Source organism: Giraffa tippelskirchi, chromosome X, assembly GCF_054371585.1.
Source record: "Giraffa tippelskirchi isolate mGirTip1 chromosome X, T2T-mGirTip1v1.2.pri, whole genome shotgun sequence".
Lineage (NCBI taxonomy): Eukaryota > Metazoa > Chordata > Mammalia > Artiodactyla > Giraffidae > Giraffa > Giraffa tippelskirchi.
The window spans coordinates 148,665,756-148,684,850 of record NC_137289.1 but is presented as its reverse complement, the minus strand read 5'-3'; the positions used below and the strand labels follow the sequence as shown (position 1 = coordinate 148,684,850).

The 19,095-nt window shown below is 44.6% G+C and overlaps 1 protein-coding gene across 1 annotated transcript in view; it reads right to left on the bottom strand.

The window, feature by feature from the left end:
* Nucleotides 1-19,095, bottom strand: part of LOC145536926 (anosmin-1-like) — a 196,064-nt gene that overhangs the window by 42,023 nt on the left and 134,946 nt on the right. The window contains exon 4 of the mRNA XM_081567231.1: nucleotides 13,894-14,116. Coding sequence (XP_081423357.1) covers nucleotides 13,894-14,116 — 223 coding nt within the window. The remainder of the gene's footprint in view (nucleotides 1-13,893; nucleotides 14,117-19,095) is intronic.

Here is a 19,095-nt window from a genome sequence, read left to right as displayed (position 1 = left end):
CCCGAACCAGGGATAGAACCCAGGTTTCCTGCACTGCAGGCAGATTCTTTACCGTCTGAGCCACCAGGGAAGCCCATAACCTCAAGAGCAGTTCTTTTATATGCATTCTTTCAAAGAAAAAAAAAGTGCAAGAACTTTATAGACGGCAGTGTTAGAAAGCACTTCCGCTGAAGTTAAAACTTGACAAATGGGAAAACAAAACCTTTTGTAAGGGGAAGAGAAATACCCAACATTTACTACGAGCCAGGTGTCCTTCTGTTTCATCCAATTTGGTTTGTAACGAAAAGCCGATAGAATTCCCGTTTCTAACATTCACATAAGTGAATAGATGGAATTAGGTCTTGACATGTTACATAAACGGGTTTCCCTGATGGCTCAAGTGGTAAAGAATCTGCCTGCAATGCAGGAGACACAGGAGACCCTGGTTTGATCTCTGGGTCGGGTGGATCCCCTGGAGGAGGGCATGACAACCCACTCCAGTATTCTTGCCTGGAGAATCCCATGGACAGAGGAGCCTGGTGGGCTACAGTCCACGGGGTCGCAGAGAGTCGGACATGACTAAGCGTGCATGTACATAGCAAGCTGCAGCAGGGGAACCCAACACGGAATCCACGAGACGTGACGGTCATGAGGAGTCTCGAGTCCTTCTTTTCACATAACACGCTCTGCCTCTGCTGACACATCTCAGGGTGCTTATGACACGGTTCCCGAATTTCCTCTCCTCTCCATCTGACTGAGTTTTCCTTTTAAGAAAAGCATTATAAAGCCCCATGCTCTCTTGTGCTGAAAGCATACAGGAATGGTTTCTGCAGCCTGGGTCTTGTGGATTTCCCCAAGTGATTGCCGGGGCTCTCCCCAGATGACTTGCTGTTTTTTTTTATTATCATTATTATTATTATTAATTATTTTAGTTGGGGGCTAATTACTTTACGATATTGTAGTGGTTTTTGCCATACATTGACGTGAATCAGCCATGGGTTTACATGTGCTCCCCATCCTGAACCCCTCTCCCACCTCCCTCCCCATCCCATCCCTCTGGGTCATCCCGTTGCCCCAGCCCTGAGCATTTGTCTCATGCATTGAACCTGGAATGGTGTTCTGTTTCACATATGATAATATACATGCTTCAATGCTATTCTCTCACATCGTCCCACCCTCACCTTCTCCCTCAGAGTCCATAAGACTGTTCTATGCATCTGTGTCTTTTTCTCTCTCGCATATAGGGTTATCGTTACCATCTTTCAAATTCCATATATGTGCATTAGTATACTGTATTGGTGTTTTTCTTTCTGGCTTACTTCACTCTGTATAATGGGCTCCAGTTTCATCCATCTCAATAGAACTGATTCAAATGTATTCTTTTTAATGGCTGAGTAATATTCCATTGTGTATATGTACCACAGCTTCCTTATCCATTCGTCTGCTGATGGACATCTAGGTTGCTTCCATATCCTGGCTATTATAAACAGTGCTGCGATGGACACTGGAGTACACGTGTCTCTTTCAATTCTGGTTTCTTCGGTGTGTATGCCCAGCAGTGGGATTGCTGGGTCATATGGCAGTTCTATTCCCAGTTTTTTAAGGAATCTCCACACTGTTCTCCATAGTGGCTGTACTAGTTTGCATTCCCATCAACAGTGTAAGAGGGTTCCCTTTTCTCCACACCCTCTCCAGCATTTATTCTTTGTAGACTGGATAGCAGCCATTCTGACTGGTGTGAAGTGGTACCTCATTGCAGTTTTGATTTGCATTTCTCTCATAATGAGTGATGTCGAGCATCTTTTCATGTGTTTGTTAGCCATCTGTATGTCTTCTTTAGAGAAATGTCTGTTTAGTTCTTTGGCCCACTTTTTGATTGGGTCGTTTATTTTTCTGGAATTGAGCTGCAGGAGTTGCTTGTATATTTTTGAGATTAATTCTTTGTCCGTTGCTTCGTTTGCTATTATTTTCTCCCATTCTGAAGGCTGTCTTTTCACCTTGCTTATAGTTTCCTTTGTTGTGCAAAAGCTTTTCATTTTAATCAGGTCCCATTTCTTTATTTTTGCTTTTATTTCCAATATTCTGGGAGATGGGTCATAGAGGATCCTGCTGTGATTTATGTTGGAGAGTGTTTTGCCTATGTTTAAAATTGGAAAAAAAAAAAAAAAGATGAATTTATAATGTTTGGGTTTTGGCACGTGTGAGTGCCTGGCTTCAAAAAACGTCCCTCACAGGTGGCTCGTAGGAACATACTTCATCATCTTGATTTCTCTTTCCCCCGACGGAGCGAGCAAGTTGCCTGGTAACCCAAAGATGTAAGAACCACAGTTCAGAATAGCAGCCATGATGGAAAGGGAAACTTACAACAAATTCACAATACCAAAGGGATAGATGCAACCGACCGAATCTCTCAATGCCACGCGAACCAAGAACAGCAGCTGCCCGTAAAGCCGTTCTGCACTGAGAATGACCGTTCTCCTAGAGCGTTGACAACTCATTTGAAACGATTAGTTCGGAAGGCTCCATTTTGGTTTCCATCTCTTAAGTTTCAGCAGCGGCAAAGCTACAAAACACGGAGAAGACCTGACGCAGGTTAGCGGTGTGGCTGAGATTTCAACTCATCTCATTTTGATCTGAATTCACGCTGAGGTCTTACGGTGGGAAATTCTAAAGTCATTCATCATTGATCTGGATGGAGCCGGGTGATTTAAAAGCAGCATGTGTGTGTATCTGCTCAAAAGCTCACTGATGAATTTTTTAAATTAATTGATTGATTTTCACTGGAAGCTAATTACTTTACAGTATTGTGGTGGTTTCTGCCACACATATAGACATGAAATCGGCCACAGGTGTACATGAAAAAAAACTATTTACTCATGTGTTTATTCATTTTCGGCTGTGTTGGGTCTTAGTGCAGCTTGCAGGAGTCACAGAGTGCGGGCTGCCTATGACTCCAGCATTCTTGCCTGGAGAATCCCGTGGACGGAGGAGCCTGGTGGGCTACAGTCCGAGGGGTCGCAGAGAGGTGGACACGACTGAAGGACCAAATAGAAACAACACACGGCCTGCCCTGTGCACCCGGCTTCCCTAGACCACACTGCCAGGCGCTCCCCACTGCCATGATCCGGTCACGCGGTCTCCTTCACTCTGAAATCTCTTTCCTTCGGTTGTCTGACACAGACTCTGGAATACATCCAGGTTCAGTCCAGATGCCACCCCCTTCTCAGCCACCTTCCCATAACCTCCAGCTAGAAGTACAAGGCTCCATTCCTTGGTCTGCCGTTCCATGTTGAACCCGTGACCGTCAACACATGCATTCAAGTGCCTCTGACCACAGCCAGCTCGCTGAATGTCTTGTCTTCCCAACGAGGCTCAAGCCCTGGGGAGTGGGTTGTGTGTGTTAAGAACTGGGTTCTGCTCCACCCTCCCCAGCCCCCCAGTCAATGTCCCCATAGGGAGCACCCTGCAGAAGCAAATGGTGTGGAACTGTTCACTGAAGAAACGGTCTAGCCCACTGCTTTATTCTTCTCTCAGGAAGAAGTAGGAGGAAGACATGGCAACACGGGTAAAATCTCTGCCTGAGAGTCTCAGAGAGGAACGAGAAGGCTCATCGCAGGCGTTCGCTGCCACCTCCTCTGGGATCTGTATCTATTCAAGGAGCTCACATCTCCTTCCACCATCAAGGTCCTGTAACTCAAACATTTCTTTACTTCCTGTTTAAACAGAGCAAGGCTAAGCACCCAAAAAAATCTACAAACAATGAATGCTGGAGAGAGTGTGGAGAAAAAGGGAACCCTACTGAACTGTTGGTGGGAATGGAGTTTACTCAAACCCGTGTCCGTCAAGTCGGTGATGCCATCCAACCATCTCATTCTCTGTCGTCCCCTTCTCCTCCCGCCTCCCATCTTTCCCAGCATCAGGGTCTTTTCCAGTGAGTCAGTTCTTCGCATCAGGTGGCCAAAGTATTGGACTTTCAGCTTCAGCATCAGTCTTTCCATACGAACCAGCAATCCCACGAAAGGGCATACACCCTCAGAAAACTACAACCAAAAAAGACACAGGTACCCCAATTGTTCATGACAATAGCTAAGCCGTGGAAGCAACTGTGATGTCCATCGACAAATGGATAAAGAGGCTGTATTACATATACACGGCGGAATACTACTCAGCCTTAAAAAATGAATTTCACTCTAGTTCTAGTGAGATGGATGAAACTAGAGCCTGTTATACAAGTAAATCAGAAAGAGAATAATAAATATTGTATATTAACACATGTATATGGAATCTAGGAAAACGAGAGTTTAAGTGTTAGTCGCTCAGTTGTGTCCGAGTCTTTGTGACCCCATGGACTGCAGCACGCCAGGCCTCCCTGTCCATCACCAACTCCCGGAGCTTGCTCAAACTCGTGTCCATCGAGTTGGTGATGCATCCAACCACCTCATCCTCTGTCGTCCCCTTCTCCTCCCGCCTTCAATCTTTCCCAGCATCATGGCTTTTTCCAGTGAGTCAGTTGTTTGCATAAGGTGGCCAAAGGATTGGAGTTTCAGCTTCAGCATCAGTCCTTCTAATGAATATTCAGAATTGATTTCCTTTAGGATGGACTGTGCTATATATCGGAGAACGCAACGGCACCCTACTCCAGTACTCTTGCCTGGAAACTCCCATGGACGGAGGAGCCTGGTAGGCTGCAGCCCATGGGGTCGCTAAGAGTCGGACACGACTGAGCGACTTCACTTTCACTTTTCCCTTTCATGCACTGGAGAAAGAAATGGCAACCCACTCCAGTGTTCTTGCCTGGAGAATCCCAGGGACAGCGGAGCCTGATGGGCTGCCGTCTATGGGGTCGCACAGAGTCGGACACGACTGAAGCGACTTAGGAGCAGCAGTGCCATATATATATATATATATGTTGTATTGTATATATATATGTTATATACATGTGTATGTAATACACACACACTTATGGCTGATTCATATTATATGGCAGAAACCAACACAACACTGCAAAGCAATGATCCCCTAATAAAAATACATTAAAAAAAAAAAAAAAGGGAGAGAAGGTGGCTCGTTAGTTTCCTAAGCTCACAGAGCACTGTCTCGGAGACTGCAAACCTGCCCTTCTCCTTGGCCCTCCACGGAGAACTGTCTAGCGTAGACGCAGCTCCAGTAACTGGTCCAGCGCTGAAGTACCCTGAACTCAGCAGGGGACCCCCGCCCCCCACACCCGCAAACCCTGAGGCCTCGGTCATGAATGTCATCCCACTGCCACGGGCCTCCTCGCCACAAGACTGAGCATCAGGGCTCTGTCACGTCAAATTCCTCCCCTTCAGCATCTCCTTAATTCTGAGATGTGCCTGTGCAGAAATGGTGCCTGTGCAGAAATGGTCCATCTGGTCTGCATTCGGGCCGGTTGGCTGCCCTGATTGGGAGGAACTGTACCCTGGGCTGTTAATTGTGTGCAGAAGGGGCCCAGCCCCCCACCGACGCCCCTTCCAGGGCTCTCGTTCTTGTGAGCTCCCCCAGCCTCCTGACGGCATCACCAGAGCGGAGGGCAGAGAGCTGGCCTTGGTGTGGCTTTCATTATGTAAATGACTACCATCTCTCTTTATTGATTTCAAACAACTTCGTCATCTGAAATGTAAACAATTCCGTTAAAAATGTCAAAACACTCTGGTATGGCATCCCGCAATCTATGGGGTGTTTCTTGAAAGCATAGCGAGTATTTTGGTGAAATCAAAGGCACAGAAACCCAACACTTCAAAAAATGTTCATAACAGACTGATAGAAAAATCGGCTAAGGCTGGCAATCGGCAGCTGCAAATCACCAGAGGTGACTATTCATAAAAGGACTTGTCACAAGTCCAGGTGTGAAAATGCACCAAGATACAGACTTCCGGTGAGCCATTAATTAGTCACTACATAACGTCTCTCGTAAAGACCGTTGTACTCAAGGCATCTGGGTTCCTATCACGTCAGGGCATGCGGTCACTGTATTCAGAATGCGAGAGATTAATTTGTGAAAAGTGGTCCCCCTTGAAAATCCTGAGGTTTACAGATTTCCAATACTGCCAGGTTCATGGGAATATTAAAGCGGTGGCGTCATCAGCTCTTTTTGAAAAGAAACAAGCTGATACGTGATGGATTCCGAGTTAGCACCCGCTAAAGACGAGCGCTGGGTCATGGCCCCCTGTAAAACTGAAGGCCACGGCTACCTGGAATCTTTCTGTCTGGAAAACAAGTTCAGTGTTTCTCTTTCCCTGCCCAAACTAACCGCCGAAGCTGGGCATCAGGATAGTGAAAAGTGAAAGTTAAGGTTGCTCAGTCGTGTCCGACTCTTTGCGACCCCGTGGTCTATACGGTCCACGGAATTCTCCAGGCCAGAATACTGGAGTGGGTAGCCTTTCCTTCTCCAGAGGATCTTCCCGACCCAGGGATCGAACCCAGGTCTCCCACATTGCAGGCAGAATTCTTTACCAGCTGAGCCACTAGGGAAGCCCAAGAATATTGGAGTGAGTGGGTAGGTAATCCCTTCTCCAGGGCATCTTCCCGGCTCAGGGATCGAACCAGGGTCTCCTGCATTGCAGGCAGATTCTTTACCAACTGAGCTATCGGGGACACCATGGGTATCAAGAGAGGCAATAAAATAAGAAAGCAACACCTCTAGACAGAGGACAGTTCGACAAAGCTGTAAAGTAAACCAGAACTAAACCAGGGGAGAATCAAAGGAGAACCAACACCCCAACAAACCAGAGCTTGTGTGTCACGTGCAGCAGGTCAGCTTGTGAACATCTCACAGCCTCACAAAGGCGCGTGTTTCAGAGACAGGGCCTCGTCCACCCACAGTAACACTGTCAAGTCTTCGAGGCTTGTAATAGCCTTCACCTGAAGGGTGAAGGAAAACCTCACTGCTGTTCTCCTTTGTGTCAAACGCCAATACCAGCCTGCAGAGGTAATGTGAGGTGTCAGCCAAGGACAGTTCTCACAGCACAACCCCAGGTTACATGCTCCAGTGTAACGGGTCACTCCATGGATCATCGTTTCAAAACATACCGCGCTTCTAAAAAGTCAAGTTTCCGGCGTATGAAGCCTCTGAAGTTAAGAAGTCGGCCCACCCCTGTCTTCCCTCCTACACCCATGGACCGCACAGAAAGGATATATGTGTTTCCATGAATTTTTATAATTTTTCCTTAGCCCCATAAGAGAGAAAGAGGAAAATCAGGGCAGCGGTTGGCCCATATCAATTAATGGGAAAAGTTAGGAAAGTGAGTGGACTTCAACACCAGCGTGTGTGCGTGACCACCTCGACGAGTTCACTGCTGGGCCAGACAGAGGCTGTGTCCTTCTGCTCTGAACATCAGTGCCGAATAAGGGTCGTCATCCTCAACGTCAGGCAGGCCTCATCACTCCTAACCGATGGTGAATATTCACCGAGCGAAAAGGTATCCATACTTGTAGGTTGAGGTGACCCTTTAGAACTCAAACTGGGGAAGGCATTAAGAAAACGGTTTGTGGGCTTTGCCTGGGGGCTCAGTGGTGAAGAATCTGCCTGGCGCTCTCAGAGGCACGGATTCGATCCCTGGTCCAGGAAGATCCCACGTGGCAGGGAGCAAGTGAGCCCACGCACCACAGCAAGAGAGACCAGTGAAGTTAAGAGAGTAGCTCTCACTGCAGCACCTGGAGAAAGCCTGGCAAAGCAACAAAGACCCAGCACCGTCAAAAAATAAAGTTATAAACAAAGGAAAACGCTCTTTGGGATTTCCTATGAGATTGACACTTCAGTAAGTTAACAATAAACAAACAAAAACTGAGGAACTTACAGGTCAGTCCAGGAGAGTCTGGTTCTTCGTGTGTGTGTGTGTGTGTGTGTGTGTGTGTGTGTGTGTGTGTGAGTTGCTCAGTTGTGTCTGACTCTTTGTGACCACAAGGACTGTAGCCCACCAGGCTCCTCTGTCCATGGGATTCTCCAGGCAAGGATACTAGAGTGGGTTGCCATTCCCTTCTCCAGGGGATGTTCCCAAACCAGGGATCGAACCTGGATCTCCTACATTGCAGGTAGATTCTTTATTGTCTGAGCCATCAGGGAAGCCCTTCAGGAGGTATGCTTCAGGTCTCATTTAAATACTGAAAGCAGAAAGTGTTGGTCGTTCAGTCATGTCCGACTCTGCGACCCCATGGACTGTAGCCCTCCAGGCTCCTCTGTCCATGGGATTATCCTGGAAAGAATACTGGAGTGGGTAGCCATTCCTACAACTCCAGAAATTAGCTAAAAATTACCTTCAGAGAAAAAAAAAAAAAAGCCCCATGTTCTTTATTCACCTAAAAGGACCGCTTAATTAGGGATGGTGTTAGATTTAACCTAAGTGATCTGGATATATCTCTTAACCGACCTATAATATAATAATACAGGGGTGCCCAAAGACAGCTTGAGGTTGAGGGCCCTCTGACAGTAGCTGGATGGAGTCACAATGAAGATGACCGGACAGCTAGGCAGGTGGGATTAGGCACTGGAGGCATGTCCGATGTCAATCACCAGATCGCCCCAGAGACGCCCGCAACCCCAGCCTCAGCACTGCTGAACTGACAGCGCCACTGGTCCAGCTCAACCCATGATGGACGGTGTTTTTCCTGAGGAAAACGTCCGTAGTTCAGGACCACTGTTCTGTATCCCACATATTTGTGCTAAAATACAATACTTGGGGTTCCCTGAGAGCTCAGTTGGTAAAGAATCCACCTGCAATGCAGGAGACCCCAGTTCAATTCCTGAGCCGGGAACATCCCCTGGAAAAGGGATCAGCTACCTACTTCAGTCTTCTAGGGCTTCCGTTTTGGCTCAGCTGCTAAAAAATCTGCCCACAATGTGGGAGACCTAGGTTCGATTCCTGTGTTGGAAGATCCCCTGGAGAAGGGAAAGGCTGCCCACTCCAGTATACTGGCCTGGAGAATCCCATGGACTGTATAGTCCATGGGGGTCGCAAAGAGTCAGACACGATGAGCGACTTTCACTTTCATACAATACTTGTCTTTTTCTGCCTTACTTCGCTCTGTGTAACAAGAGTTATACATCATTACACACCACTACAAATGACCCAATTTTGTTCCTCTTTATGTCTGAGCAATATTTCATTGTATATACGTGCCACAGGCTTCCCAGGTGGCACACTGGTAAAGAATCTGCTTGCCAATGCAGGAGACATGGATTTCATCCCTGGGTGGGGGACATCCCTTGGAGAAGGAAATGGCAACCCACTCCAGGATTCTTGCCTGGAGAATCCCATGGACAGAGGAGCCTGGCGGGCAGCAGTCTATGGGGTCACAAAAGAGCTGGACACGATTTGGTGACTAAAACAACAGCAACATATACAGCCACATCTTCTTTATCCCTTCATCTACTGATGGACATTCAGGTCACTTCCATGCCCTGGCTATTGCAAGCAGTGCTGCAGTGAATACTGGGGTGCGTGTCTTATCTTGAATTATGGTTTTCTCAAGGTATATGTCCAGTAGTGGGACTGCTGGATCGTATCAATGCATGTACGCAGCATCTAGAAAAAATGGTACAGAGGAACCTATTTGCAGGGCAGGAAAAGAGACTCAGACATAGAGAAAGAACTTGTGGACATCGTGTGGGAAGGGGAGCGTGGCGTGACCACAGAGAGGACCACTGACATATGTACACGACATATACACTGACATATATACACAACCATGTGTAACACAGACAGCTAGTGGGAAGTTGCTGTACATCACAAGGAACTCAGCTGGGTGCTCTGTGATGACCTGGAGGGTGGGAGGTTTAAGCAGGAGGAGATATGTGTACAAATATATGCTGCAGAGAGAAGGGAAAATATCTGTATGTGTACTTAGGTATTTTTCCCCCCCAATAATCCTCTATTATCCTTATGCTTGTTATGCTAAAGTCACTGCCCAGTCAACAGAGCCTGTCTATTATCTTGGTGGTTAGTTCTCTGTGAACAGCCTCTCTCCACAAACATCCAAGTCCAGAGTTACTGGTAGCAGAGAGGTGACCTCAGCCCTGGAAAAAATGTATCGTGTGAAGGTTAAACTAAAAGCGTCCTGGGACTTCCCTGGTGGTTCCATTGGTGGAGAATCCGCCTTGCAGTGCAGAGGGTTGCAGGTTCAATCCCTGGTCGGGGAACTAAGATCCCCCATCCAGTGGATGAACTAATAAGCGTGTGTGTTCTGCAAGTACTGAGCCCAGGCACCTCAACTAGAGAGGCCTGTGTCCCACAAACTAGACAGAGCCCCCCCACAAGCTCTGGAGACCACACACCACAGCAAGGGAGAATCCACACACTGCAATAAAGAGCCTGGGCACTGCAACTAAAGATCTCCATGTTGTAACTAAGACAGGACACACCCAGAAATAAATAAAAATAAATTTAAAAAATCACAGGTTTCTTTAATCATTAATCATTTATGCTGGCCCTCTGCAGAATATTCCCCTTTTTCTCGGTGAAACAGGCATACTTGAAATTCAGTGACTCTTCACTGCTTTCAGACAAAAAGGATAATGTATAGCCCCTCTTTTAACTGCCTTACTTTTAAAACAAAAAGGGTTTGCAAATGGGTTTTCAACAATCATTCTAATAGCATCCTATTTTTATGGTAAACGCAAATAGTTAAATAGCAAATGATCTATAATAACAGAAAAGGTGTCGTTAAGAGAACACTCTTAAAAACTTAAGTGGTGTGAGATTTTGGTAGAAGTCATTCTATGTAGTTTATAATAAAAAGCGTGGAAATAATAAAACTTAGATCCATTAAAGAAATGTCAGTCTGTTAAGAAAGGGAAAACAGCAATTATTTTGAATTTGAGACAGTAACTGTGCCAGGTTTCCAAGGATCTTAGGGTGAAAAAAAAATGGAAAATGGGATGGATTACACAGACTTCAGATAAGAGTGTTTCCAACAGGAAGCTGGAGGAATGTGGTGCAGATATGTGGCTTCTGGGAGACCTAAGTGTAACAATGGACTTCTGAAAATGTAAGTAAGGACTTGGGAAAACGCTCAGCAAGCACTGAATTCAAAACCAGCAGTGCAACAGTATCTACTTGACGTGTGAGAGTGAAAGTGAGGAAGCAAGAGAGATTTCTCTTTCTGCTTGTAAAGAATAATGCCAAGGGATTCTGTTTTTCTCTTCAAATCGCATTCCAAAAAGTAACCAAATGCTACGTCTCTCATAGTATAGTTTGATGGCATCCAAAACTTGTACATTACACAATAGCATCGGTTTGGCATGAAAGAAGTTGGTCACGTTTGCACAAAGAGGCAAGTAACACTTAGCACTCAGGAGTTAAGTGCCCTAGAAACTGCCTATGAAGGTAAACTGTTACGTCAGCTAAATTGTTTGACGGGCCTCATCCCGCTCTTTTGGAAGAGGGCAATCTTGGCATCCAGATGAAAGTGAAAGTCACTCAGTCATGCCCGACTCTTTGCAACCCCATGGACTATGCAGCCCTTGGAAAATCTCTAGGCTGGAATACCAGAGTGGGTTGCCTTTCCCTTCTCCAGGGGATCTTCCCAACCTGGGGCTCGAACCCAGGTCTCCCACATTGCAGGCGGATTCTTAACCAGCTGAGCCACAAGGGAAGCCCAGGATCTCAATACATTACTCAAAATACTGCAAGTCCCTGCAAACACCCTTCTTTTTTTTTTTTTCTAACTGTCAAGTTTTTATTTTGTGTTGGTGTATAGGCCAATTAACACTGTCGTCAGTCTCAGGGGGACAGCGTAGGGACTCAGCCATACATATGCATGTAACCATTCTCCCCCAAACTCCCCTCCCATCCAGGCTGCCACATGACATTGAGCAGAGTTCCCCATGCTGTCCAGCAGGTCCTGGTTGGTTCTCCATGTTAAATACAGCAGTGTGTCCACGTCCATCCCAAACTCCCTGACTATCCCTTCCCCCATCCTTCCCCCTGGAACCATAAGGTTATTACAGAGTATTGAGCAGACTTCCCTGTGCTGTCCAGCAGGTCCTTGCTGGGTCTCCATGTTAAATACAGCAGTGTGTCCATGTCCATCCCAGACTCCCTGACTATCCCTTCCCCCAACCTTCCCTGCCAGCAACCATAAGTTCATTCTTGAAGTCTGTGAGTCTATTTCTGTTTTGTAAGTTCATCTGCATCATTTTTAGATTCCATATATAAGGGGTGTCACAGGACATTTCTCTTTCTATGTCTGACTGACTGACTTCTGTCAGTATGACACTCTCTAGCAAACACACCCCTGTTCTTGGATTACGCAAACAGAAAAACCAAAATACTCATGCATGTATTACGGCTTTTTCAAGTGTACCACCCCTCGCCTATTTTCCAAGGATTTAAACACATTTACTCTTAGGAGTAATGTCCTGGGTGTTCATTGGAAGGGCTGATGTTGAAGCTGAAACTTCAATATTTTGGCCACCTGATGCGAAGAGCTGATTCACTGGAAAAGACCCTGATGCTGGGAAGGAGTGGGGGCAGGAGGAGAAGGGGACAACAGAGGATGAGATGGTTGGATGGCATCACCGACACGATGGACATGGGTTTGGGTAAACTCCGGGAGTTGGTGATGGACAGGGAGGCCTGGCCTGCTGCGATTCATGGGGTCGCAAAGAGTCGGACACGACTAAGCGACTGAACTGAACTGAACTGCTAGGAAGCCAGTAGAGCCTCAGTGGTTTACTCACTTTGGAGAAAAACACACCAGAAAGTCCCTGAACTGATGACGGCCTTCCTACATGTTCAATTTCAGCAGGATTCAGATAACATAGCCATTATTTTTTAAAGACTTTTTTTTGGATGTGGACCATTTTGAAAGTAATCATTGGAATTTGATACACCATTGCTTCTGTTGTCTGTTTTGGCTTTTTTCGCCACGAGTGGAATGTTAGCTCCTAGACCAGGGATCGAACCTGTAGCCCCTCCATTGGAAGGCGGAGTCTTCACCACTGGACCACCAGGGAAGTCCTGATAATAACTTTAAATGGAGTATAATGATTTTTATTATATTTATGTATATATATTATATTTATATGTTTTATTATATTTATTTTATTATATATTTCATTACTTTTCTTATATTTATAAATACATAAATATTTGTTATATTTATTATATTTAATACAATGTTTATTATATTTTAATATATATTTATTATGATTTTTTATATATATTTTATATATTTTATTTTATATATATTATGTCTATATATATTTATATAAAATATATGTTTTATTATATTTATTTTATTATATATTTCATTATTTTATATTAATATATAAATATTTGTTATGTTTATTATATTTACTAATATAATGTTTATTATATTTATATTATATTATAACAAATAAATGTTTATTATATTTATTATATTTTATAACATGTTTATTATTATATTTTAATATATTTATTATATTTAAATATATATTTAATGTATATTTATTGTCTTAAAATGTTTTATTATATTATATTTATCATATAATGTTTATTATATTTTAATATATTTAATATATTTATTATATATAATATATATTATATGTATAAATATATATTTAATGTGTATTTATTATATTAAAATATATTTTATTATATTATATTTATTATATATTATTATTATTATACTCAATATTTTTATATTGAGTCATGAGGTTGCACACCAGAAACTAATATTGTAAATCAACTGCACTTCAGTAAAAACATGGATAAGCATTCACATGAACAATTCACTCCACTACAATAGGAATTCATATGTTTTCAGATGTCTGCATGACGTACGGTATTTTTTCTTACAGTTCTGTGTTTCCCGGCAATCGTCACGTCTTTGATCGACACCCTCACCCACGTGCACACACAAGCCCCTGTGAGGCTGGAGGCCCCTTCACCCCCACTCTGCCCTGCTCCTTACCTTTGTACAGAGTCTTGGGCACCTGGCAGGTGTGCCCGCAGCCGTTGGAACAGCATTTCTTAACCCCGGAGCACTCATCGTCCTCATCGCAGCTTTCAACGCAGGCGGCGGCAAACCCACTGGCCTTCTCCGGGGCGGGGCAGTCCCCCTGCTTCACTGACAGGATGTACTTGAGGAACTCACAGCTGGTCACACACTCGTAATTCTTCTTGGGGAACAGAGACTGCAAGAGAACAGAAATCCTTAAATTAAAGACCTTCGGGGTCTGATGTCCACGACATCGGAAAGGCAGGTCAAAATTCTGAAGCAACTTCAATGTCCGTCAACAGAGGGATAGATAAAGCAGATGTGGTACATATATACAATGGAATATTACACTGCCATTAAAAAGAATGAAGTCATGTCATCTGCACCAACATGGATGGACCTAGAGACTGTCATACTGGGTGAAGTGAGTCAGGCAGAAAAGCATTATCATTGTATGACACCTCTTATGTGAAGAATCTAAAAAGAAATGATACAAACGAACTTATGTATGAAACAGAAATAGACGCAGAGACTCAGATATGAACTTATGGTTGCTGGGTCTGGGGGGAAGGATGGGGAGAGGGGATAGTTAGGGAGTCTGGGATGGACATGGACACACTGCGGTGTTTAACATGGAGAACCAACAAGGACCTGCTGGACAGCACAGGGAACTCTGCTCAATGTCATGTGGCAGCCTGGATGGGAGGGGAGTTTGGGGGAGAATGGATACATGCATATGTATGACTGAGTCCCTTTGCCATCCAATTCAACCTATCCCAACATTGTTAATCAACTATACCACAATAGAAACAAAAAGATTAATAAAAAATAAAAAGAAACTATGTTTACTCCTCTTATAAAAGTGATAGTCATCTCATAAAGTATCTTTTGTGTAAACTCCCATTTTCATATACAAAGAATATTTTAGAATTTAGAAAGCTATCTCAAGTCCTTTCTGGAAAGAGTGGAGTATAAACAACTTTCATCATCAATACTGTCAAAATGGAAAAAGAGGAGGGATGTGCATATTTTTGTCTGTATGTGGGTGGCGAAGGAAAAAAATCTTGCTCCATCAGACTTCTCTTGAATTGTTTACAAAATAAATGTACTTGCTTTCTTTCCCTCTCAGTCATGTCTGACTCTTTGCAACCCCATGGACTGCAGCCCACCAGGCTCCTCTGTCCATTGGATTCTCCAGGCAAGGATACTGGAGTGGGTTGCCATTCCCTTCTCCAGGGGATCTTCCCAACCCAAGGATTGAACACAGGTCTGCTGCACTGCAGACAGATTCTTTACTGTATGAGTCACGAGGGAAACCTCAACGAAATGATACGCTGATTTTCTAAAGAAGTATGAGCCATGAATTGTAACTTTATATTACACGTAACAGATACCCATCAATGACACACACACATCCACAGATTATTGTTAATACGTTCTGAGTTCTGACACTGTAAATTTAATGTACAAATTTAATGTACATGTCATCAGTACTCTGACAAATACCAGGGGAAAATTTCACACTCTTTAATACAAAAAGTGGAAAACTGGAAGCACTAGCTAGAAAAAATACAGGCCCAAGGCTTGAATTCAAACTGTAGACGTCAATAAAATAGATGGTTAATAATTACATGTAAAGAGTCAGACACAACTTAGTGAACAGCAACAACAATCATGTATAAAATTTGAAAATAATATGAACTGGCTGGATTAAAATCACGTCTCAACTCAAGAACTATCCAGGTAACACAGAAAAAGGCCACACTTTCAATACTGAAGTAACACAAATCTGTAGCTAATTAAAAAAAAAAAAAAACTTTATAAGACATTTAAAGCATTATCAGTTCTTAAGTCTTTTCTCTCTTACTCAATTTCACAGCTCACTGTTCTCTTACTTTGGAGATGTGTTTTACTTCATTGGCTTTCGAAAAAGTTCTAAATTCCAGTCCAAATCTAAGGAATCAAGGAAGAGTGCAAAAGGATCGGGAACAACTGTGGAGTGTCGGCCAACTTTCCTCTTTCAACAAAATGGATACGTTGCACGCACTGAAAGAAAGCACTAAAGTTACCCAAATCGCTGGCCCCTGCAACACAGGCTGAGCTTTGCAAGTAGAAATGATTTTATTCAAGCCAGCAAATGTCTACTGCTGGCTAAGTTAGCAATCACAGGGACTTAAGTGTGCATTATGGTGTAATCAAATCAGCTGAGTGCAAACTTCTTCACATATGAAAACGAGGTGTAGCTTGGAATCGGAAAACAAAGGAAGGGCTCGCTATGCACGTGACTCTAATCACCCATGTGCCAACCACCATGCCCTTGAACTGGGAGAGAAAAACAGAGATGCTGTCTCCTCCCGTTGTTCGTTTACTCGCCGAGCTAACAGGTCAAAATTAAAAACAAACACAGTGGCGGAGACAGATCTGGAATGTTTGTTCCCAGAATGATCATAAAGTGAAAGTGTTTGCCGCTCAATCTCGACCGACTCTTTGCGACCGCATGGACTCTAGCCCACCAGGCTCCTCTGTCCATGGGGATTCTCCAGGCAAGAATACTGGAGTGGGTTGCCATGCCCTCCTCCAAGGGGATCTTCCCCACCCAGGGATCGAACCTGCATCTCTTATATCTTCTGCATTGGCAGGCAGGTTCTTTCCCATTTGAGCCACTGTGGAAGCCCTAATACAGGGGGATAGCAGGACTATTTGCTAATTAGTGAGCTAAGTCACCACAGTTACTATGTAAACTATTGTCCCATCAATTGCTTCAGTGTATAGTCACTGTGAGAAACCATTAACAACATTCCTTTTTTTAAAAAAATTAAGAAAATAATGTTTTCAGTGTGCCATCTAAATTCAACTTTATGGTCTTCTCAATCTTTTCATTTAATTTTCTTTGATTCATCTGTGTGTGTTAGTTGCTCAGTCATGTCTGACTCTTTCAAACCCCATGGACTGTAGCCGGCCAAGGCTCCTCTGTCCATGGGATTCTACAGGCAAGGATGCAGGAGTGGGTTGTCATTCCCTTCTCGAAATGACCATAATTTGTACAATAATTTGGATCTTCCGGTTGATACAAGGGTTGTTCCGTACAATTAAATACATCTCCTTTTTGTTAGGGTTTCAAAAACGTCATTTTGCGGGAGGATGATTATTTTGAGGTCCGTGGAAACAAATCGGGAAAGTTCCTGTCTGCGCTGGAGTTTTCTAGATTGGTCGCTGAGCTTGTCATGTTGCAGATGAGATGATGAGGATGACGTGAGATTGCGTACACAGACAGCCAGGCAGTGCCTGCAGCACAGGTCACACCAGCTACTCAACAGAACTGGACACACGGACGTCTCTTTTCTTTCCCCACCACTACACATTCTTGTTTAACACTTCCAAAGTCTTCTGTTATTCTGACCAAAAGGCTACAGAGGCCAGAGCAAGAGTTTCTTCCCCAATGATATGACCACCCACAAGCCTCCAACGTGCCCCCTACGAGGCCCAGCCCTGAGACCTCTAAGCAGGGAATTGGGCCCCCTTGGGACTTAATAAGAAACCATCTGCAGTCTTTGAAATTACATGAAGATGGTCTCACAAGTCCATGGGTTTAGTAATCTTTCAGAGGCGTTCTACTTAACAGTTCCACTGTTTCCAGGCACTGAAGGCAAATTTTGACGTTCTCTGTCAGTTATCTCGGATAATCCTCTTGGATTAGGTTGAAAAATAGTATTGGTCTGAGTGTAAATGAGAGAACATTTGGCATCTGTACAAGAAGCCTCTCCCCACATCTTTAATCATCAATCAGTAAGAATTTACGAGTTCAGTAGATTAAGGACAAAAATGCTTACAGGTGAGAGAAAATGAAGTCGGAGCAAGAAAACATGTCCCCGTTAGTCACTCAGTCGTGTTCAACTCTTTGCGACCCAATAGACTGGAGCCAGGCTCCTCTGTCCATGGAATCCTCCAGGCAAGAATACTGGAGTGGGTTGCCATTACTGTACATTAAAATAATTAGTGTGGAAATCATGGGACAATGAACACAAACACATCGAATTCAGTACAATAAGCAAATGCGTAAGAAATCACCTAAATAGGAGGTCTCAGTTTCTCCCTGACTTCCATGTAGCTCCAACGGTAAAGACTGCCTGCCATGCAGGAGACCAGGGTTTGATCCCTGTGTTGGGAAGTTCCCCTGGAGAAGGAAATGGCAACCCACTCCAGTATTCTCGCCTGGAGAAGCCCATGGACAGAGGAGCCAGGCGGGCTACAGTCCGTGGGGTCGCAAAGAGTCAGACACGACAGAGCAACTAACACATGCATGCACACAGTTTCTCCGTGGAAAACTCTGCATTTGGTATTTGGCCAAGCTCAGCAGAATTGCACATGAGCCAGGTCTCAAGTACACAGACTTTGCAGAGAGCAGGGGCCAAACGGTTCTCTCCTTGCTCCAGCCAACACACACATGCAGGCGGCTTCAGCGTGGACCCCCTGAAATGAGTTCTCCACCATCACCACCGCCATCTGCCCCACGTCCTCACCAATGACGAGCTGACGGACCTGCCATGGTGGGTTAAACTCTGACAAGTGCTGAGGGTCTCCCAGACCCTCACCCCCACTTACATGCCTCCCCAGGCAGGCCCCACAACCAGGATTATTTTCACTTGGCAAATGAGATACTCAGGTAGGCTGCAATTTACATCGCAAACAAGGAAGCATGGGGGGCCAAGCTTTATCTCAGGGGTGCTCCATATCTCAGGGTGAAATTGGAAGATGACTCAGGCAGTGGCTCTAAACGGGCATCCCTACTAGGATTATCTGGGGGTTTCCAATGCTCCAGAAATACCAAGGGCAAGAGCAGGGAGGGAAAATGCACATATATCAGTTCAGTTCAGTTCAGTCGCTCAGTCGTGTCCGACTCTTTGTGACACCATGAACCGCAGCATGCCAGGCCTCCCTGTCCATCACCAACTCCCGGAGTCCACCCAAACCCATGTCCATCGAGTTAGTGATGCCATCCAACCATCCCATCCTCTGTCGTCCCCTTCTCATCCTGCCCCCAATCCTTCCCAGCATTAGGGTCGTTTCCAATGAGTCAACTCTTAGCATGAGGTGGCCAAAGTATTGGAGTTTCTGCTTCAACATCAGTCTTTCCAATGAACACCCAGGACTGATCTCCTTTAGGATGGACTGGTT